The 22,778-nt window shown below is 43.9% G+C and overlaps 2 protein-coding genes across 2 annotated transcripts; one reads left to right on the top strand and one right to left on the bottom strand.

The window, feature by feature from the left end:
• Positions 1 to 4,171: 4,171 nt before the first annotated feature.
• On the bottom strand, positions 4,172 to 5,940 carry LOC149341435 (serine/threonine-protein phosphatase 2A regulatory subunit B'' subunit gamma-like). Its single transcript, XM_089543533.1, has one exon. It carries the CDS (start codon positions 5,567 to 5,569, stop codon positions 4,238 to 4,240), a length of 1,332 nt encoding a protein of 443 aa, XP_089399659.1. The 5' UTR covers positions 5,570 to 5,940; the 3' UTR covers positions 4,172 to 4,237.
• Positions 5,941 to 5,994: 54 nt separating this feature from the next.
• LOC149341434 (DET1- and DDB1-associated protein 1) lies at positions 5,995 to 22,288 on the top strand. The gene is made up of 5 exons (XM_089543534.1): positions 5,995 to 6,347; positions 11,313 to 11,399; positions 12,249 to 12,300; positions 16,126 to 16,187; positions 19,531 to 22,288. The coding sequence occupies exons 1-5, from the start codon at positions 6,345 to 6,347 to the stop codon at positions 19,645 to 19,647; spliced, it is 321 nt and encodes a 106-aa protein (XP_089399660.1). The 5' UTR covers positions 5,995 to 6,344; the 3' UTR covers positions 19,648 to 22,288.
• Positions 22,289 to 22,778: the final 490 nt, after the last annotated feature.

Below are 22,778 nucleotides of genomic sequence, written 5' to 3'. Positions count from 1 at the left end.
TCGCCAGCAAAAGACATTCTTTGCCAAAAATTCTGGAGTTGAAAATGGAATATGAATATGACAGCATTAAAAGACTCATCGGAGGAAAAAAAAGTCATGGGGACGCTGAAGGCACTTCAAGAGTGGCATGTGTCGGCATTACAAGCAACGTTGCTGCTACACGTTTCTGTGTCAGTTCCTTCAGCACATACTCTGGTTACTGGCATCATATCGTATCTTGGCACACATAATCATGCGCTGAGCATATCTTTGCCTTGCTCCAGCTCGTACATCTCTTCCGTGTCTTCGTCCATGTCAGTGGCACAGATGACATCAATACTTTCTACCCAGCCGGTTCCAACCTGCTTGTCTCTACCTTTCTTGATTGCGGGGAAAGGACGATACCAGCACTGTGGTCACATGACCTTGTGGCACCATTACCTTCTCGACCAGTCGGCGACTTTTGTGACCAACGCACACAAAATTGCATGATGCTAAGCCTAATGCTACTGCATTAAAGCCCAGTGTTGTCTGTCGCAAAATTCGCTGGTTGGTCAACTGGTGTGTGATGTCATAAGACCACGTGACCTGGCTGAGCACTGATTGGTCGACAGAGTGTGTGACGCCATGAGACTGTGTCATGGCTCAGTTGGCAGGTGCACCGGTCACATGACATGGCCAAGCATAGTGGCAGTGTGGGCATCAGTTGGCAGGTGCACTTAGTTGTGTGCAGACGTGTCTAGAAAGCCCCTTGTATCAGGTTGGAATGGGGCTAAAATCAACGTCGCGTCTGTCTACTGTACGGGAAATGCCCACAAGCAGAGAGGGCAACCACAGAAGGCTGAGCGGACTTCAGACAACACGTTCACTCTGGCAGCGATTTTGGGAACTCTGATTCCTGTATGTCGCGTCCCACTGGTGGGCCACCCTTAGATTTTTTTTGGTGTGCATGACCCACTAGTGTGCATCCAACAAAACTTGCTGGAAGCAACAATAGATGGCAATAGCAACCTGGCATGTGTGTTTTTCACAGGCTTTCTGAAAAATCTGAGCTGCTCCATTGCTTCATAGTGCCACTCAACAGTGCAGGAATTCACGACATGTTGAGCATGCTCAACATGTAATGTAATTAGATGCTCCCTACATTTTTTTTTTGTAATCACTGGGTTAAAACTTGTAAGCTTGTTCATGATGACGTCGAGAGAACTGTGGACTCTGTAATCACTGGCTGGAAGCGGATGCCCTTGTGGCCTAGCCTCGAAGATCTTTGAACAGAAAAGCACTTCGCATCATCACAGCTCGCTTGTGAAAAGGATGCGCACGGCAGTGATACTCAACTTTTTTTTTTTCTTGCTTGAAAGCCTCATTTTCATTGATATAGCCCATTTTCATTAGAATGCTGTAATGAATCAATACGTGCAAACTTCAGTTTGTCCTCATTCTCTCTTTAAAATGAAGAAAAGTGCAGCGTTTGAGCAGCCGTGTGGTTGGGTTCATGAATGGAGGAATTGTTGAACCAAAATATTTGGATTTTTTTACTGTAAAATGCTGGACTGCTTACAGTTTCACTCAGCTAAATGTTACTGAAGACTGGTGTGATGCATTAGCAAATGTAGATTGTTTTCTCGAGAGAACACTGCAACTGAAACACCCCACGGCAAAGCATAAATATTTTAAAGCAGCCCTTGAAAACCTGCTTGCACACATGCTAGGTGCATTGTGGATGGAACTGCTCCGTGCAGTTCGATGCAAGCCCTAACTTCACCTATTGGGCTGTCCATAGGAAAATGTTTGCTTATGACATTGGGAAAACTATCGCTGTGCTTGTCCTTACAACACTGAACCAGCTGCAAGAACCTTTCACCTGCAAAGGACCATTGACACTGACATTGAAGACCTGTTTTTTTTTTTTATTTAGCAAGGAACTTCTGCCATGTCCCATTTTCAGAAACAGTGGAAGTCGGTAGTGGGAGTTCTTGAAGCAATATAGAATCCAAGCGTAGCTTATTTTCAGGTGTAGCATCTGGTGTAAGCCCTTGCAGAGCTTTGTAATGCCCTATTTTGCTTTAGCCAGTGACGCTTCCATTATTGGTCAAACACTGAAAGTATAGGCCGAAAGTAATCCAGAGCTTTTCACTACAGCGTCCCTCACAGCCGCTATGTAGCTTTCGTACAATAAACCCCACATACTGTATCACACAAAATTTCAGCTGGCCTTGAGTATACATGTCTCTCGACATTCAACAAAGGCACTGTTCTCGAGACTGTACAGCTAGGTTAGGAACACGTGAAATGAATTTTTTCAGTTCATATTGCTGGGCTAGTTGGTTTGACACAACTGGTAACAGCGGCAGGCATGACAGATGAATAGTGTAGAAAGACGAAATGCAATAGAGGTGCTAATTGACAACTAAGGTTTCATTGCTACTAGCTGCATGTTTGTATGCGCTGCAGTAATAAAGTAAGCAATCAGAAAACAATAAAAATACTAAAACCAACAAGTGTCACGACTATTACCCTCCATGTCGCGCTATCAAATGAGTAGCAGGCTGGGTATGCTCAGTAGGAGCTGCGGTCATAAGACTGCACAAGAGACAACAAAAGCTGGCAGGATTGCACAGTTCGCAGTTTCAAGAAAATTTTTCTTCATGACAAGAGGGGGCAACTAGAGAGCGAAACAAAAATGTTTTGTAGACAACTGGTTCAGCACTGAATGGTCAAAGAGGGTTCAGCAACAGGCCATATCAGTGCAGATAAACGTTTAATTCTGCGTTTTGTGTTTAAGGGTTCAAGCGTAACTAAGCAGAAAAGGCTTCAAGCTGCCGTGATTGATAAATATTACTTTTCCAGGGGGTAAAAGATATGCTTCTTATACTCTGTAGGGGTTGTCAACGTGGTTTTGTCAAGTTTTGTACACACGCATGCTCTCAAAACCTATAGCTTCTGTGATATTTCATTTTCCTTAAGGCCCTTACAGCGCAGTTCGGGTATCGTCCTTTCCTCTCCTTAAACGTTTCCTTTCCTTAAAAGGGGCGGTTCGGGTGTCCACCGAGATATAAGTGCTTCCTGGAGCACTGTTTGTCTTTCAGTTATTTTTCGCGCATGCACAGAAGTGGCAAATCTGGGCTCCCACTCACGCGAAGCACGGTGTTGACTAGCCTAGTGAAGCTTTTCACTTCAAGACAACTGACAGTCAAATTTCATTTAATTTTATTACCTAAGAGATCTCCATGAGGAGTATATTTATTACCTTAGAGATCTCCATGAGAAGTATTATACAAGGAATGGGAATAAATATTACAAACTGAAGCATTATAAAATAAAATTAATATGAAAAAACAGTAATGTCTACTACCTGCAGTCAAAGAAGGATGCATGAGTGCAGCAGGGCATAAAAAACCAAAACATTCCTTCATGTGGTAAAAGGTGCTCGTCTTATTTATGTTTTGTCTCAGCAAAACATTCAAGATAGCCAAAGGTGAGTGATAAACCCATGAATAGATTCCAAGCAAAGATTGCTGTATCGGTGAATGGCAGACTGTTCATGTGATCTACCACTGCAGAGACACTAGGAAACTGGATGTACATATAGCTCCTAATACTACTGTGCATGTTAGCAAATCAGAATGCAGTGGTATTTCGAAGGAAAAGTGCGGCATTGTTCCAGTGAAGGCCTCAAAATTTCTTAAGGTGCTAAGTTTGTGATCAACACTATGGCATCAAAACAGGTGATTCTCAGTAGTGCTGTAACACACGGTTTCATAGCAACATTTTTGGCGAAGCAATTGACTGCACTAAGAACTTTAGCCAGCCACTTGAGCCCATAAATTGAGTCATGCACACACTGTACTAGTACCCCTGGACCAGCAAAAACCTGACACTAATGCGACTGCCTGTAGATGGATGTGTTAGGTGACAAACAGAGCCTGCTAATAACAGAATTAACTGAGCTCAAAGTAGAAATGCACTGTGAATGCTAGGAAACAAAACTGTTGATACTGCCATAAGTGAAGATTCATAGTGCAAAAAAGACACATGTGGACGAAGGAAAGAAAAAAAAGAGGACATGAGCAGAGTAGCACTCATGCCCTGCATATTTCTCTCCTTCATCCATGCTATGACTGTTCACATGGATTACCTACTAGCCCAAACCGTCACACTGCCATGCTGTCACAACTTGCTAAGTCAAACGTAACAGGCTTTACATGTATTTGAAATTAGTGGCACGAAAATGCCTTCAAAGCCAACTGTACAACAATCAGACATCAGCAGCAAGGGTGTCTCTGTTGTCATAGGTCCAGAACTCATTGACGTCAATGAGTATGCTGACGACTGTACTTCCTTTGCCACAACGTATAAGGTCCTTCAGAGTAATTTTGCAGGGATCTTCTGGCTTCACCATGTCAAAAATTTCATCCTTCACATCTTCAAACTTTACAGGCTCCTGTTTAAGCTTTCTCATCTGCTCCTGGATGTCTCGAAAGAAGTAGTTCAGTGAGAAGACATCGAGGTAACCGCGGCCATTGACGTCTAGGATGCGAAAGAAAAATTGTAGTGCCTGTGGTTCCTTGCGATTTTCAAGGGCTAGGACAAGGTCAAGGTAGGTCTTGTAGTCAATGTCACCATCGTATGTTTGACACTCTTGAAAAACCCTGTCAATAAACGTTTGTGTCAGTGTCCCTTTACCGTACCTAGCAAGCTCCGTCTTGCTTAACATTCCATTACGGGTTGTGTCCAAGTTGAGATAGTCACCATAGACCTTGAGAGCTGACCTGGCTGAAAACCAATTTGTGTCCAAATCTGTGCTGTTCAGCTTGTCGCAGCGTAGCTCTGTGAGGTCATCAAGGAATGGGCAGCACAAGATATCTTGGATCTTTATCCTTCCAGTTCTCAGGGGATCGAGAAAAAAGCAGAACTTCCGGAGGGCTGTGCATACATAGAAGGAGTGAAATGATTGTTCGATGGTGTTGATCGTAGGCAGGCTGGGGATAAGGTCCTTTATATAAGCTTCCAGGTCGAGCTCCCTGAGGTAGCCTTGGCCAGATGCATCGTAAAAGGAGAGGCTAACACGAGACTGCTGCATCCACACCTTCCTCATGACGTAGCTAAAGAAGTCGTCCGCCGATATACGACCGTAAAGGTCTTTCTGAAGCAATTTGGCGAATACTTTGGCAGTGAAGAATGACTGATACTTTTCACCACAACGTTTCGCGACTTTCTTGAAATCAGCGTAGTTGAGCATCGCCTTTTCGGGAGCAAGCGGTGGAGAGGACACGTTGGACAGTTCATTCATGAGCGTCTTCAGCTCGTCATGGTCCAACAGTTCGGCGGTTCGACGCTCTAAGAATCGCGCGCGTGACTCTTCCCTTAGTTTCTGCAACAAAGCGTTGTCATCGGTGGGCAGTTTGTAGTGAAAACGCGGGACTGAAGTTCCTGCAGCAGCCTGCTCGCTGGGAGAGACGTAAAGTTCGGCAAACAGCTCATCTTCAGTTTTAGTGTTTTCACAAGCTGTTGGAGTTGCACAAACGCGCAAAACCTCTCCTAATGTTGGTTTTACTTGTGCGCCGTGAGATTGCGCGGTGCGCCTCATTGCTGTTTCTGTAAGCGCGGCAAAGACACGTCGGCACCAAGCGCGCACAACTCTGCAGCATTTCACGTATTCCAACTCGCGCCGGGCGACATGTCAACGGAAAAATGAAGAATGCAACTAGAGTGGCACAACAATCACGAAATGTAGTAATGTGGTGATGTGGTTTCTGAACTGCCATGAAAGCAAATGAAAGTTTCTTGACTTCAAAGTTCGTATGCATAAGATCATAACACAACTTAGTTCTGCCTACGAAAAAGAGAAGAAAAGTGTTAAAGGTATTGTTGCTACATAGTGCAAAACAATTAAAGAATAGGCGTTCTGTTTAAAAGCTTCAAAGGAACAGCATACATCTAGCTCTCTATTAGACTTCGCGGATTGAGTTGGCTGCGTGAGCATCTTGGCGTTCAAGTTAAGCCAAGACAAGCTGTGTTTAGATATTTTGCGTCCCATCCCATCATGCGTGCGATGGTTGCGTTGGTTGCGTCTGTTGCAGCTACCCGCTCCGTCTAGAAAAAAAGTCTTGATGCATATTGATGTATTGATATATCATCTCTCTTCTATGGCACTTTTTGACTGCAAAGACTATTATACACTAAATTGAGAGCGCAGTTGAAAAGAGATCCTGTTCCTCGGTTTTTCCGTGTTTGCTCGAGCGAACTGCTGACCACTTCGACAGCGTCAATTTGCATTGCCAAATTTACTGCGCCGAAACGTCGACGGTGCCTGTTCATCAGTACTACTTGATTTCGTGGCTTATTCCATCGTACAATAGAAAATGGTGAGTCATTATGCTTTTGAATTGAATTTCGTTATGTAATATGGCTTTGGAGCAATGGAATTAACCCTACCGACCTCAGCTTTCGTGTCTGCCACCCGAGCCTCACCGCACGCTCACGTTGATAGATGTTCTAACGCCATTGAAGGTAACCCGTTGTTGGAACGTGTTTCAGCGCAGGATGATTTCTCACGTTCGTATCTTGATATTTGGCTTGCACATTTTTTAGGTTTATTTGCTTGAGACGATGTAAGTGTGTTGAGGACGGTGATGGCTGCTGACTTCGACGTGTCGAGGTGTCGAGACCAGCGTGGCGGCGATGCGTGGCCTTGCTACCGTGATCCAGGCCGGTGCCGTGCTTGTGTGACCGGAATCATAGATGCCGAGTCCGGACGCGCTTTTTGTGCCGATGCTGTTTTGTCATCAAGAGCGTCGCTGCTGATTCTAGGTACAGAGTAACGGAGCAAAACACGGCTGACTTCGTGAAACCTCGTTTGCGCGTTGCTTGGCCATCTCGGAGCAATTTCTTGCCTCTTTGTTTCTCTTGTTGTCCTGCTACAGATTTTCAACGCATTATTCTAAACTCCCTGAGCAAAAAAAGTACCCCAAAAGGCTCCTTTGCTTCGCAGAAATAAAGAAAAGTAGCGCTCGGGAACGTTGTTCCTTGCTCCCGGCTGCCACTACGATAAGATAGGTGGGCTCATTCATCGCACGATGTCTCGTGTGTTTGGGTCTCCGCACCGTAAGTTTTTTGACCTGTGAGGATGGCAATCGCAGATTTCTTAACAGTACGCGAAAGTGTGTGGGTGGGCGCAAGAGTTGTAGCACTTCACCCGCTTGCAAGTGCGGGTGTTTTTGCCTGCCAGGAAGTTGCCGCGGCGATGCAGGTCCTCGCGTTCCTCAAGCCGTGAGGAAGTGCGACATTAGAGAATGGGCGAGGCATGAGCCCCTCCTCGTTGTATGAATGGTGGCTCTCACTAACCGCAAACCTTGGACATTACTTGTTTCTGAGTGCTTCCATCTGGCAGTGCACGTGTGCAGAGGTACGAACCTTCAGAAAACTACTATGCGTCAGACTAAACTTTTGCTCTGTTTGTTGAAGTTATTGACATCTATTTCATGTGTCTGTCTTATTTGTTTGATGTAAAAGGTTTTTTTTTGTGTCTGATTAAGCTGTGACTTTTTACCTCTTTATTGTGTGCCAAACTGCACAAACCCTGCACGCAAGTCGTTTTGGCTTCTGGGGGTACTGGGAAAGGGACACAATAAGTCGATGAGGCAACATGTGGTAGCTTCTGCTTCTTGTAGTTGTGGTACACTATCATGGCACCCCTGATGTCATGTGCAAGCCATCTACATGATGCATGTAGCTGCCATTTCTTGTAAAGCTGCATCATGCATACTTGGGCTAGCTGGCACATAGTAACTGTCAGCGAGGAAACTGTAGAAATTGAGACACAGCTTGGCTAAAGACGAACACTGCACTGTTAAGAAACTTGTATGGACTTCACAGCACTCATGGGTTTGAAAAAGCTGGTCTGCGTTACAGAGAAGTTATCCGAAAATATTGAAACAAAAAAATGCCTGAAGGCATTGAGATGTATAAGTTAGTGTGGACACTGTTGCTACTCATGAAATGCAGTTACGAAGATGGCATTATAAGTTACATTGAATGAGAAAAAGGATTCAAGCACTTTTTTTTCTCCCTTTCTCTGTACCACATTTCTGCTCAGTTTTCATATTTTTGTGGCATGTAACTTGTCTAGAATTTTCAAAATGTGCTACATCTGGCATATTCGCATCAAAAAGAGCAAAGAGCTACCTCTTTCTTGTTTGGTCGATGCGGGCTTGCTGTAGTGCACTGAGGCTTTTAGCATTTTGCTGCAAAAAAAATATAGTGAAGAAAGGCCATTGCACTGATCTCATGTGCACGGGAAATCTTATACCCGTGCCACACGCACACAAGAAATGGCAGTAAATGCTTAAGGCCTTAAGTTTGTTAATGCCATTATTTTCGGAGTTGGTGCTACACGTCCACTTTTAATGCCATTATCGAAAGTGACGATGACGATAACGCTTGCAAGGTAGTCAAAAGTTTCATCTTAATATAAACATTCCTAATGAGCAGAATATATCGGGAATGATGTTCAAATGTAATGTAAAAACGATTTTCCAGAAAATACGGCTGTTCCTGCTTTACAAGTCGAAAAAGTAGCCATAAACTCGCATGTCAGCACATAAGTCGAGAGTACCAGTCAATAAGGCTGGTTAAAATGGCGCTCTTCGCATCGAAAATGCGGTTTAGGTGCCTCATCTGGCTGAAAGTTAAGAATTAACCATTTTATAGTGGGCTAGGCAGTTGTAACTGACAAAGCTGCATGCTTTTCTGCGTGTGGAATGGGAACGAGAGTACACATTGCACGGGCGAATGAGTTGTGGCGAACTCAGTAGGTCGCGAATGGCAGTAAGGCTAATGCCATTAAGTTTATGCGTGTGGCACCGCACGAATGACATTAAAACTTAAGGCAGTAAGCACTTAATGGCATTAAATCTGTCCGTGTGGCACGGGTATTAGAATCATAGAGTTGGGAATTCCTCATTGAAGTTTTTGGCATTTTACTGTTAAGGAGTGTAGAACTAGCTAGCCCAACAGTGTGTTGTCCTTAGCTTTATTTGTGCTGTGAACTTTATCAGTGGAGCCACGAAAGTCACCAGGATGGCTCAGTGGTTATGGTGCTCAGCTGCCAACCTGAAAGACGTGGGTTCGATCCCGGCCATGGTGGTCGCATTTCGATGGAGGCGAAATTCTAGATGCCTGTGTGCTGCGCGATGTCAGTGCACGTTAAAGAACCCCAGGTGGTCGAAATTTCCAGAGAAATTTCCCTCATAGCCCGAGTCACTTCGGGACGTTAAACCCCCATAAACCATTTCTGTGGAGGCGAAGTGCAAGAGACTCGTGTACTGTGCGATTTCAGTGCATGCTCGACCCCAGGTGGTCAAAATTATCCGGAGCCCTCCACTACGGTGGCCTTCATAGCCTGAGTTACTTCGGGACGTTAAACCCCGTAATCAAAACCAAACCAAACCAGTTAAGCCACGCGTGGGTCTTCCATGAAAAGCCCTAATTGCATTGGTGTTACTGGGACAATACTGATCTGGATGCCGTACCAGATATGATGTATGTGCATGACACATGTGCCCCTTTTGTCAGAAGTTTAGAGCCAACGGGGTTTGCTTCTGAGCCACACTGTGTGGCTTGTAATGCATACTTAGCGATCAAAATCTCCTGAAGGTAAGATTTTTGGTTCTGCCACCTCCAACAGGTCGGACTTCCGCAAATGCTACAAGCCCCACTACATGGCTTAGAAGCAAACACCCTGGGCTCTAAAATTTTGACAAAGGCTGTACGTAACATAAAGGTTTCTTGACACCTTCTTTCTGGGAACGCTTCCTCTTCTATTTTCATTTGCTGTAACAGTGTTCAGTTGTCTCATTGTCATGGCACCAGATGTCAGCAGCAGAATGTCATGCTTAGTTGATTCCGAAGTCATTTGTGACGGTGTGTGTGTGCGTTGATAGCCAGGATAATGGAGTCCAGTGTTACGTCACACAGGCACCCGAACGTTAAGTTTTCATTTGTGGCCTTACTCATAATTTTATATTTGCTACCCATCACTGTTCCCTGCTAGACATGTTTCACGTGATCTCATAAATGGCAAAATGAGAAAAGGCCACTGTGGCTTTTCTGGACAAAATTTCTCGGTTTTCTACTGAATGGAGGGAAGCAATTGTCTATGATGTTTTTACACATCTTGGTAGGAGGTGTCATCTCGATCACTCCACGTACATACACTCAGCGTACATAGTGTGTGTTCAGTTAATATAAGTTGTTCATGCTTCAGTCTACCTTCATTATGCAATCTTGTGTATCAGTAGACCACAGTGAGGTATGGAGAGGAAAATGATGGCTGTGACATTAACGAGGCAGAAAGAGCAGAATGAATCAGGGAACAAATACAAGTTAATGATATCCTATTCGAAATCAAGAAGAAGAAATGATTGTGAGCAGGGTATTTAACGTGAAGAGAAGAAAACCGATGGTCCCATAAGGTGTTGGAGTAAATTCCTAGCGAGGGAAAGCGTAGCAGGGGGCATCGATAGTTGGGATGGGATTAGCAAGTTTGCGGGGATAATGTGGCTGCAGCTGGTACAGGACAGGATTAATTGGAGGGGTCCTCGGGTGGACGTGGTTGGGCTGATGATGTATCCATACAACCACAGCACTAGAATTCTGGGTAATGTAGCATTCTTGTTATCTTTTGACAATGTGGGGAAATGGCCACAGTCACGTTTATATGAATATGACAGAAATGCACTGCAACTACTTTACTGCTCACAGTTAGGCAAACAGTGAGTTGCGCAGCAGTCACCATGCCAGACAAAGAAGGTCAAAATGCCACTTGTTCCATAGAGTACATATGAAATACGAGTTGCACGACTACAAGGTAGAGTGAGAAATTCGTGTGTGGTCAGTGTGGTTCCTGTGATTCGTGTCATTTGTGTTGGTCCTCATGATATTGAGGACTGATAATTCTGAAAGTGAAGCTATGGGTAGCTGTTTTTTGCATGCAAGACCTTGGAGAGCCACTGTTGTGCTGTCATAATGCACACCTCTGGGAAGGTGACTCATTGTGGTGGCTCCTGTGGCGGATGTGTATGACGTCTGTCTCACATAATTGTGTCAGTGCTCCATAGGATTGTGCATGTTTTCTTATGCTGTCACTTTACTTGGGATGGGGCTGTTGGGTACAGTAACATTCTTTTGAAGTAATGACTGTTTGGTGCCAACCTTTCAGAAAGTCATGTGGGATGTCCATGTATAGATTGATAGCTGCATACTAGAGCTCTATAAAAGCTAAGGCCGCTGCATTGATTTTCTAGCCTAAGTGTTGCCTTTGCTTGCTACAGACCACAGCAGAGTTCCTGAAGGGACTGCCCTCCTACAACGAGAACAACTTCACACGGTTCCAGGCAGACTCATCTTGCCGAACAACAGTAAGCCTAGGCAGTATTTTATGGAGGTTTCTATTTTATGAATTTGCTGACAGTGCCAGTGAAAGTGATGGGTACACTTTGCCATCATTATTTCAGTGCAGGATCGCACTTGTCAGTGAAATGAAGCAAGAGAAGAATGGAATTGTTTAGTTTGTTTATTCTCTGCTTTTCTTTCAGCTTTTAGCCGTTGTTTAGTTTAACACATCAGAGCACATTGGGACTTTCTTGCATTGATACTTGCTGGTCTACAGAGCTACTAGTGCGTATTTCTCTCCACACTAGAATTTAGAAATTTCTTATATCAGAAATAGTTACTGTAGCAGAAGCATGTAAATAGGACTGATGAAGGGAGGAGGGGAGCTAGGTTTCCTCTTTGGCTTTGCGTATTGAAAGCTGTGCGTTAGCTTTCTAGAGTCGCTGATTTTGGATCCCGTTATTACTGAGTATATATGAACAGATTTCCAGCTGCTGCTATTGAAATGGTGACTTCTACACTCTGAAAGTTTTAAGGGTACCACGAAAGGACTTTCAACAGAATATGATGGTGTCTGAGGTGAAGTATGCTTGCTTTAGCATCCTGACAAATTTTCCCCCACTTTTGGAGGTCAGGTGCAACTTTCTGCATATTATAGTAATTCTCCGAATAGGGGTTTGTATGGATGACTATTCTGGTCTGTGGCACATCCTTGTTGCTAGAAAATTATGCTCAGAAGCAGCTGCAGTGGCAGTTGTTGCGTTTAAAGTGTTGTGCTTACTATAATGATGTAATTTGTTCACAATAGCTTTCCTGTAATTAATGTGCAGTGCATTGTTGTGGCACTCATGCAAGTTCCCACATTGTTTTTTAAGGTGCGGAGGCCATCGGTGTACCTTCCCACACGTGACCACCCTTCTGACCAGGGTAAGCAATTGCAGACGTTACTTTGCTTTTAAAACAGAACACCCAAGACATGCGAGAACAACCGGTTATCAGGCTGGAGTGAAGTGAAAATATTGTTTTTGAACAAAGTGCAATGTTTCGCCTTTTTACGTTGTCTGTAGTGAGCAACTACTGTGGTTTAATGTTTCCTAGTAGAGGTGTCTGTGAAGTGTATATTCGTTGACTGTTTACAAACTAATGGTTCTCTACACAGCCTAGGAATATGGCATAGGTGTGTTCACATTTGAATTCAATGTGGCAGTACCTGTGTAAAATGTGACTGCGAAAAAAATTGACAATGCCTGCAAAATGTGCATATAATGCATGGCACTCAATCTTCTGTCAGTAATAATATCACTACCTGACACAACTAATGTTTATTATGTGACAGTGCAAGGCTCCCATTCTGCAAGAAAATTTGGTGTCGGAGTTGTTGTGAGCGAAAAATCCAGATTTGTCGAAAAGGTTGCAATGTCACACGCGGGGTGACATATTTGCAGAGTGATTAATTGGAAAATTGGTGATTAGAAGGTTGCGACATCACTCAAACGTCATTAGGAGATGTAAGTATATGAAGTAAATGAATTGCGCTGAAAATAAAATTGGGGTAATTAGTAGGGAATCGAACCCTGAACCTTGGGTTGCGATTCAGACACGCTATACGAAAAGGCCACGCAGGCATATTTGTTTGGCTTGGTTAAAGCGGGGCTTTGTATTTGTATGTTGTGTTGTCTTTCACATAATGATTGTGGTTGTGAAAGAGGAGACAGCGTCCGTGTTTAGGAACCACTAATGGGACCCATTAAAGCAGTCACATCATACCTTTAAAGTTGGAGCTTAAATGTCGCCATAATTTTATATTTTCATTTGGGTTTTATGTGGCCAATAAGTAGTTCATCATCTTCAAGTTATGTAGCTAAAAATCGTACATTCCATCAACCTATATGTGCCCAAACTTCATACATTTAAAAAGATTTAACTTTTTGATATAAAGTGTTCTTTTCATATCAGAACTGAGATTTATTAAATATTTTTCTCAACACTGTGTTCTGAGCCATTTTGCAATGTAGCACACTAAGCAAATACATTACCTATTACGTGTGGGAAAGCGTCATGCATTTGACATCAACTTTTATCGTCGTGCGCAGTAGTTTTCTTTTGAAAACGCTCAAAAATATTTGTTTTTCACACATGATCACACAAAAGCTTGCGGCTGGTCAATTTGTTGGTTGTGTCATTTGTAAGTGCAACTCAGATGCACCAGCATAATCCATTTGCATTTTGTATAGGCTGTACAGAGGGCAGTATATACTTGTCTAGAACACCACAGCTACAGGCTACGAAATTGGCTGTTAAAGCTGCTACAGGCTGCAGGGTAAAGAAAGACGATGCCATTCCATGAGTGTAGGGGCTCGTGCTCACTTTGAGCCCGTTTTGAAGCAGGTGTTAACCAACTGCCACAGGACAGGGTTAATTGGAGAGATATGGGAGAGGCCTTTGCCCTGCACTGGGCGCAGTTAGGTTGATGGTGATGTTACCGTTAGATGTCATGCGTGCATCCCAGAACACGTCCAGAGCTCGCAGCTCAAGTGTTTTACCTTCTGTACATGCGTGCAGGCATGGCAGGTCATCATTTTTTGGCCTTTTGAAGCTGAATAGTGTTTGTTGGCACATAGGGAGTATAATAGTGTTTTTGACTACTAGACACTGTAGTGTTGTGGCTTGGAGCCAGTTAGTCATTCAAAAAACCCACAGTGGAAATCATTTTCACAGAAATAAGGCGGCAAGAGCTTTGTCGAAACCTGTGGGCTGGTGTCAGCACAGAGGAACCTTCGGCACGTTCTTGTTTACTGTGCGGCTTACCTTTTGGTCAAAGCATATCTGTGTGCATCCTCACTTTATTAGCTGGCACGACAGCATTTTCTCTGCCTTAGTTTTTCCACCTTGGCTTTCCTGCTCTCGCTGCTGCTTTTTGCGAAGAACAATGCAATGCTCTTTTGACATACTTTTTTTTTCTTACAGCGTTCAGCATGAAAGAAAAAATATGTATCATATTTGCTCAAATTTAATGCATTTCTTTTCCTGATTTCATCAGTTACGCAATGCATCTCACGTTACATTCGGAAGCCGACTTTCCGATGACCTTGGGGGCCAACGCGGTGCGGTAACGTGTGCTTAGGGGCAAAAGGAGAGGTTGGCTATAAGTGTGGAAAGAAGGCGACATGGGCAATTGAGAAAGAGAAGCCACTGGAAGAGTTAAGCGGAGTGGGGAAAGGTAAGAAGGGCAGCAAACAGTCTGTGCAGGACTGTGTAGACGAAACACACGATGGCGGCTGCTGCTGCTTCGGAGTCTGCATGCATTAACACCCCTAGGGCTTTGTTCACCATGGTCGATAACATCACGCTTATCTCGTGAATTTTTGCCTGTCGGGTAATATCGACATATCCTTTGCTTCGGTATATTTGCATGCCGTCTCCGTTCATTGGCTTCAACTAGCTGTGATCACGTTATAATCGTAATATATTTTTTCATTTTTGTGAGGTCTCAAACTCTCCCCTAGTGTTATATTCATGGTCGCTTTGTACACATGGAACTACGGTATTTGCGTAGTCTAAAAGACGCGTTTCTCAACAGGACACCACAGCCGTGGTTCAGCACTAAGAATTGGTCACTTGTTTGCATGCACTACTGGTGGGCCGTCACTGTTGCCTAGTATAGCTGCTGCTGCACACAATGGAGGTGTACTCCAAGAGTCCGTTGCGTCCACAGCAGTATTATTAAAGATGCACTGAAGAGGAATCTGAACTTGTCTTTTTGCAATGGAAACTTGATCTATACATTCCCAGCATTCTTAGAAACTGATTTATTGCCCTGTGCGGCCAGTTTCCCTAATTAAATCAGATTAACGTCCGGCTCCCGCCTTTTTATTTTTAATTCTCCGCCTACGATGGGAGGAGTCGACCAACGCATGGAGTGCCTTTCAGGCAGTCGCGTGGCGTCTTTGCTTTCGCTTTTATTTTGTTTCTTTTAGGTTCCCGTGAATAAATAGGCCTAGTCAGAGACTACATAGCTGCAAATTAGGCCCACGGAAATAAAAATGCGCGTAGACTCTTTGCTTTCACCGATCACTACGTATCACTCCGCCGATGGCAGAGCGGCAAGCCGCCACGGGACTGGGTGAAAGGTTGGTCGACTCCTCCCACGTTTGCGGCAATTCAAAAAAACAAAAAAAGGCGGGAGCCTGAGGTTAATCCGGTTTAAATTAGGGAAATCGGCCGCACAGGGAAATAATTCGAAGTTTCCAAGAATGCTCGGAACGTGTAGATCGAGTTCCAGCGGTAAAATATGAGTTCAGATTCCTCTTCAGTGCACCTTTAAGCCAAGTCAATGTCAGGTTCCTCTCAAACTTGCACACAGATACTTCAGAGTAGTTTTATGCAGCCGCTTGTTGTCGTGAGACTGTGCCACCACACCATCTGTGCATCACCAGATGCGTGCGCAGACTAACTGTAAGAACTCGCATCAGTGGAAACACTTGACCACTTGTGATCCAAGTTGGGAATGCTCCAGGGTGCTATTAATCAGAAATGTGCTTGGGACAGGTGGGCCAAACATCTCTGGAGTGCCCAATTCTGACCTGGTGCACACGTGGCACTTCTTACAAGCACGTACAGTGCTACGAAGTAACCAGTCAGAGAGGCCATAAGCCGTGCTCCAATAGTGGTTGAGTTCTGGGAATCAGTGTCATGAACTGGTACAGGGCATCGGTTCTTATGGTGATCTCTTGTGTTGAACTGTCATTTCAGTGATCACAACCGAGAAGACGAACATTCTGCTGCGATACTTGCATCAGCAGTGGGATAAAAAGGTAACTCATGCCACTGGAAGGCACCTGTCATCTGATAACCAGAGTACCTGCATGTGCTACCCTGGTGAAAGATTTAGTGTATTTTGAATGCATACCAGTTTACTCGAGGTTAGGTTTTTGAGAAAAGTTATTTTGCAAAACCAGCAAAGGTACGCCATGATAGAACACACAAGCTGTGCAAGCCTTATGTAGTTTTCCTTTTTCGACATTCATTTAACACTGCTGTGCTACTTGTTTTTTTTTTTCATTCAGACTGTCAGTGAATGGCTAGAAAGGAGCTGTGGTTAGTTAAATCTCGATGTAATGAACTTCAGTATAACTAAATACTCAATGTAATGAAGTATTCCAGTTTTCATAACTTCGTGTCCATGGAACACTGTGTTTTAGCTTCACTCTAACAAGATGTATTTCATTGCTGGTTGGAAACGAACCCAAGGAAGATTTGCTCAACAGTGAAATTGAAGTCAGAATTTACGGGTGAGGTCTGCACATCTTTGGCAGCCTTCCAGGCCAGCTCACGGCCTTCGCTATCTGGCCCAAAATCGGTGCCAAATGGGACGCTGCGCTGCCTGTGCTCAAAAGGCAGGCTGCCGCATTGATCAAATTGATCACGTTTACAGATGCCCAAAGCTGGTAAATGAACTGGAAAAAGTCTTTGGCACACCCGTTAGCTGTGAAGGTCATTGCACACTTCACATTCAGACAATGCGCGCGTATGTGCAGAAAAACACAAGGAGTGGAGTGGGCCTGCTTTTATATCATTGGTTGGTGTGTGGAGGACACTTCTTGCTGTCATTGACACGGAGAAAGAAAGGAGAGTAGAAAGGTGGAGGGGCACCGAAAGGTCACAGTGGTGGAATTCGTTGTCTTGTCAGCGGTGTGCTCAGAGGCACTTACAAGAGGATGATGATAGTAAAACCAAAACTAAGGACGAGCGCGTCGTTACCATCACCCACGATGTGGTTGGCACAATAGACGTACTGAGACTGCTCGCTAATTCGATCGCACCACATGCAAGGCGTGCACAGTGCCGTTGCTGCTGCTGAGGAAACGACCACTTTAATCACAAATAAGGGTTTTTCCCACGAGTTATCTGTAGCATGTTTTTGGCAGATTCTGAGCATGCTAAGGGACGAATTTCAGTTTAGCGAAATTTCAGTATTACGAAGTAAACTGCCGATTTTAAAGACTTTGTTAAATCGAGATTTAAATGTATATAAAAATAATATACAAAAGAGCAGTAGAAAGGCTCAAAACATCATTGTAGCTGTGCACACAACTTTGCACATTGTTAAACAATGCAATACACACAGTTAAGAGTAAAAAGGTGCAATGTATCAAAATTTGAAAAACATAATTCACTTCAGTCAAAAATAACAAGTTCGAGAACATCACCATATTACTCAAATTTCTTGCTGAAGTAATTTAAAACAAATATAACGCATGTAGTAACAACAACCAACAAAGAGCAAACCAAAAGAGCACTACACGAGAAATGATATAAAACATAATTTCATTACACTACAAATATAGTGATAAGAGTCTTTTCAAAAGCTTGTATGTCAGAACACCCTGCAATATTTTTTGGTAAGGTGTGTCACTCATCTATGCTTCAATCCAAAAATGAGTGTTTGAATTATTCTGGTGTAAAATGGAGTGGTGTTATGTGTTTCGAATGTTTTGTTCTTTTGGAAGCAGTAATCTGAAATATGATGTTTCTAGATCGACCTTATAATCACCATTCAAAGCATGAAAAAGTAATTTGAGCCTATTAGTTCAATTTTCCACTTCACCACCATGAATCCAGCAGTACTTCTAAGTTCACTCACTGTTTGGTTCTTGCATAGGAGTTAAAAATAAACCTCAGGGCCTTATTTTGTACCCGCTTCTATTTCATTATGTTTTGTTTAGTGTATGCCTCTCAAATATGACTTGCGTAGGTGAGGGCTGGAAGTGTCATTTTGTAAGCCATTATTTTACCTCCGGGGTCGCATTGTGAAGTTTCTGTTGCTGTGACCGAAGCTTGCACATGGCCGTATTGCAGATGGCGGCATGCACTGACGAGTCATAATGCTGATCGTATCATGGGAATTTTTTTTTTCGCCATTCAGCCAAACATCACAGCTGTTATGTGCCATTCTTGACCTTTAAACAAGTAGAAGGCATTAGTTACTATATTCCTGCTGACAAATACTGTAGAAGAAAAGTTTTCATGTGCTATTTGTTACTTTTTAATTGCAATCGTAGATCAGTCTTGCTTACATTCTTTCGTGTGTTTGAAGGCCACCGCGGTGGCTCAGTGGTTATGGCACTCTGCTGCTTACCCGAAAGATGCAGGTTCGATCCCAGCCACGGTTCTAGAGGCTCGTATACTGTGCGATGTCAGTGCACGTTAAACCCCCATAAACCAAAAACCATTTTGTGTGTTTGCATGTTATCCCGTTGATACTTTTGCCTCAAGTTGACTCTAAAGGACACTATAAAGGTAGCAACAGGTTACCCTAGTGGCATAGATTACACTCTGGGGACTGTAGTTGTGTTTTTCTTGCAAGGAAGCGTGACTCTGTTGCCGACGAGACTGCAAATGACGTTACTGATCTCGTCCTTTTTCTTTACGTTCACATGCAACAGAAAGGATTGTACATGCCATGTTTGTGGTGTAGAATCTCCTGGGTTCTCTCGAAATCAGAGGAAAGTTTACTGGCTCAAGTGAAACGAAACCACTTGACTCAGATGAGCTCTCATGTTATGAAATATATTTCAGTAGATGGTGCAACCGTACTGTGTCATACCTGTTAGTCCTCCTGAAGTGTTCTACAGTCTTTGAATAAACAGCAGCCACACCATTCAGTAAGAGCGCTAATGTTGTTCTGAAAGCTAGACCTTCGCTTGTGCTTCTGAAGTTGCTGTGCATGATGTCTTCACGCGCAGGCTGAGTGGCCATCATGCAAAGTAAGTTGCGCTTCACATTATCATACCTGCTCAGCACTGGCTGCGATAGTACTTTCATTATGTTTCAGCAGTACTTGCCTGTAGAAATAGTGTCGCAAGAGAAAGAGATGAACCTATTGTGGCCAGTAAAGATTGAGCATGCCAGGTGCAGTTACTCTGAAGCCCCCTAGGACATGACCACATTGCATTTCTTTCACTTTTATGTCATCTTTGTCTCATCAAAGCTTTGTTCTTGGTAAAGATGGCATACTGTGTGCTGTCCTGGGTGCTAATGCAATTCATTTAGTTGCTTGACTTATTGTTCCGTTTTAATGGCCCTTTAATTCCTTGTTGTATACCTGTGCGCTCTGCTGGTGGTCTGAACAGGATGGCTTGTTTTATTCCCTTGCAGCAGAGCAGCTCAAAGAAGCGTGATGCCGGACGTAGCGGTCTCCCTCTGGATGATGAGACAACTTCCAGGAAAAGGGCGCGCACCGACACTTCCAACACCGACGCTGACTCTCCATGAGATTGCCAAGCAGTGGTTGGTGCCAACGGTGGCCAGGCAGGACAGGGGGACGGTGTCCTGGGGTGTGCTTGCCAGCACTGTCTGTTGTGCTTTGTGGTCTTATTAAATGATGGAAGAGTAAGAATGGAAGTGGGCACATGGTTAATGTCTGGCACTGAGATATGGGAGAAGGGCCTTTTTTTTTTTTTTCATTTCCACCTGAGCTGTATTCTTTCTTGGTTGCCTCACAGGCGTTCTCTTGTGATGTCGACATCTGTGGCAGGCTCTTAAAGCATGGAGGCATCTACCAAAGAGAACAAAACCCATAGAGAAAACACGTGAAAATATGGTGCCTATGAAAGTTTGGTTGCATTTTAAACATGTTCGCCCTTTTATGTGGTACCTATATGTTATGTGTGTTTACACAATGGGAGTTGGAAACTTTTGCTGTTGTATCCTTCTGCTGCAGTGTATTGCAGTAGTAGAGTGCTTCAGCATGAATGTGGAAGTAGTATGTTTGAGCACTTGCTACTTACAGCATGCAAAGTGTCCAGCCAGCAAAAGGTATCGAGTCTGTCTGAAGTCTGGGTAGTGGAGCATAATTGTTAGGTGCGTGAATTCTTGTTCACACGTATACCTCATGTTTGTTTTTTTCTGTGGCACAAGCATTTCTTGGAACATAAGATGAAGAGGCAACCTGGCCTAATGTCATGATGGTGATTGATGTGTGCATGCTAGAGATGTTTATGTGTGCATCATACAGCAAGTTGCCTTTTCCTAAATGCAAGCATTAATGTGTATGCAGCAAGTTTGCTTGACATTCAATGCAGTCTTGGCATCAGTCATGATTGTGTTTAGTGCGGTATGTAGTATTGGCCATTTGTGCAGATGCTGTCAGCGGTGGACCTCTGCAGTGGAAGCAAATGTTGAAAATTAGGTCAGGTCACTGTCAGGATTCGCACTCAAAGAGACATGAGTACAAGTTCTGCGTTGGTGTCAGAGCATTCAACGTTTTTAAGATCTTAACTGCCACTGCTGTTTGCATCTTAACCATGCTTCAACAGCAAGTGCAGAGTTTAGGTCTCAATTTTCTAACTTGGCAGCTCATGCTGGAATTAATCTATATTTAAACATGAAAAGGCAGTTAATATTTTGGTTACATGTTGCAAGCATGACTTATTAGATTTTAGAGGGAACCTGCTGTTTGTATTACGCATCTCATTTTAAAAACGCAGCTTTCACTTTAATATCTGGTGTTGTTTTCAAGCTGTTATCAGGATTTCAAAGCACACATATCGTGCTTGCATTCAAGGCTGTCGTGCTGTTAGTGCCATAGCGCATTTGCTCTGCATGCACCTGTCTCACTCAATTTTCCGTTTATAGCTGCATTAGCATGTCATTCTCGCCATCGGACATTAACCAAAATTTTCAACTGTTCAGATCATGATTAATGGGCATTTTATTGCATATTTGTCCAGTGTGATCAGGTAAGCATTTTATGAACAGTTTCTGATATCTACTGGACAGTGTGTAGGCACTGGCGTTGCCCAGTTTCCACTGTGCAATGCACGCTGCAACATTGTTATTGCTCATTGGCTGGTCGCCTGACAAAGGAGCAGTAGGTAGTGAGGTGGCTATTGTGACATGGCAGCTTGGCATGTTAGTAATGGATAGCTAATATCTGGCGTTGTTGAATGAAACATTTAGGCTTGGCTAAAGGAGTATTGAAGTCTGAACATACTTACTTTACCCAGTCCATGGGGCCGGCCTGCCACCACTAAAGATAGCTGGAGCTTGCTTAGCACTGGCTGCAGCCTGAGTAGAAGCAGCGCCCCTGCCTGTCATGTCATGCGCGGTGAAGTGTAGTTGCCATAGTGACCTTTTTCTTTTTTTTTGTGCCCCTCGTCGCGAGAAACCGTGTATCTGACCAGAGTCGTGCGTCGGGCTTGTTCTGTTCGGAATGTGTGAATTAAGCTGGCTTTTGTTGCGTGTATGGGAGGGTGCACGTGATTGTGCTGTTGTGTTTGTTAGTCATGCCTGTGTTGCTTCGCCGGGCGGAATGAAAGTCGCAGAGAGCGGCTCCTCGCTGTGTGCTGTTAAGTCTTGCATCAGTGCGGGGGAAAAAAAAATGGGTCCGCGCTTTCCACGTGTGTGTGTGCGTGTTTCCGGCCTCAGGTGAGAGAGGCCACTATCTCTTGTGCACTTATTTCTGATGCCTCAAGGCTTGGCTCTTGGCAGCGCGTTTTACTTTTTTTTTTGTCGGAATTTTTACGCAAGTCACAAATCTGCGGCCGCACTTTCCTCGCAGGCTGACTATAGGAGCGAGATTTGCAATGACAAACTATGCATATCCTTGCAGGTAGCGATGGAGTGCGAGCTTCTTGTCTCTTTGCCCCCATGCCTGTCGTATTCTCGGGCGTGCTTGGTTTATTCTTCTCTTGAGTGCTGTTGCTGTCGGCGCGCGGGGAAAGGAACCGCGTCGTCGATGTTTCCCCTCATCACCTTTGATTCGTTTGCTGTTTATTTTCGCGTAGCTGTGCACGTGTGCTTTTCGTGCGGTCTTCTGTGTAGTCCTTTTTTTTTCTGCTTTTTATGGCGGACACGCGTGTGTTGCGAGAATTTGCAGTTAACCTTTTTAGCCTCTCAATAAAAGTTGACAGTATGCGCGTTTGGCTCCATTGTAAGTGGCCAACTTTCTTTCATGGTTTCTGGGTTTATGAAACCGCAGTTGGCATACTGGGCTCCTTTTGACACGACACGGGCCTCCGCCTGGGCTCAGCCCACCAAGCTCGATGTGAGGCCTGGCCACAGCAGAACAGTTAGCCTGTTCACTGCATGCAAGTAGACGCATACATCAAAAGTTAAAAAAGAAAGGTGGGGGGTAGAGACGCTGAAATCGCCAAAGTGTTTGAAACAATTATGTGCACAGAAACGAAAATGTCCTCTGCGCTTTCTTAAAATGTTCTAGACTTTCTGTGGCTTGTTGTGGGTTGCGCCTGCGATTAAATTGCACTACCTGTGTATTTTAAATTCGCTTTATTTAAAGGCTGCAATGTCTAAAAAGTTCTCCGCTCAGTAGCGATGGGATTTTTTTAATTAACTTGATTTTTCTGGTTGTGTTCAGCGGTGACGAAAACATTGCCAGGTTTTTG

Source organism: Amblyomma mixtum, chromosome 5, assembly GCF_055824585.1.
Source record: "Amblyomma mixtum isolate Tamu chromosome 5, ASM5582458v1, whole genome shotgun sequence".
Classification (NCBI taxonomy): Eukaryota; Metazoa; Arthropoda; class Arachnida; order Ixodida; family Ixodidae; genus Amblyomma; species Amblyomma mixtum.
This window is presented reverse-complemented; position numbering and strand designations above follow the sequence as displayed.

Coding starts and splice junctions, on each gene's coding strand:
- LOC149341435 (XM_089543533.1), bottom strand. CDS start 5,569: ATGAGGCGCACCGCGCAATCTCACGGCGCACAAGTAAAACCAACATTA.
- LOC149341434 (XM_089543534.1), top strand. Junction 11,400..12,248: donor ACTCATCTTGCCGAACAACA/GTAAGCCTAGGC, acceptor TTGTTTTTTAAG/GTGCGGAGGCCATCGGTGTA. Junction 12,301..16,125: donor TGACCACCCTTCTGACCAGG/GTAAGCAATTGC, acceptor CTGTCATTTCAG/TGATCACAACCGAGAAGACG.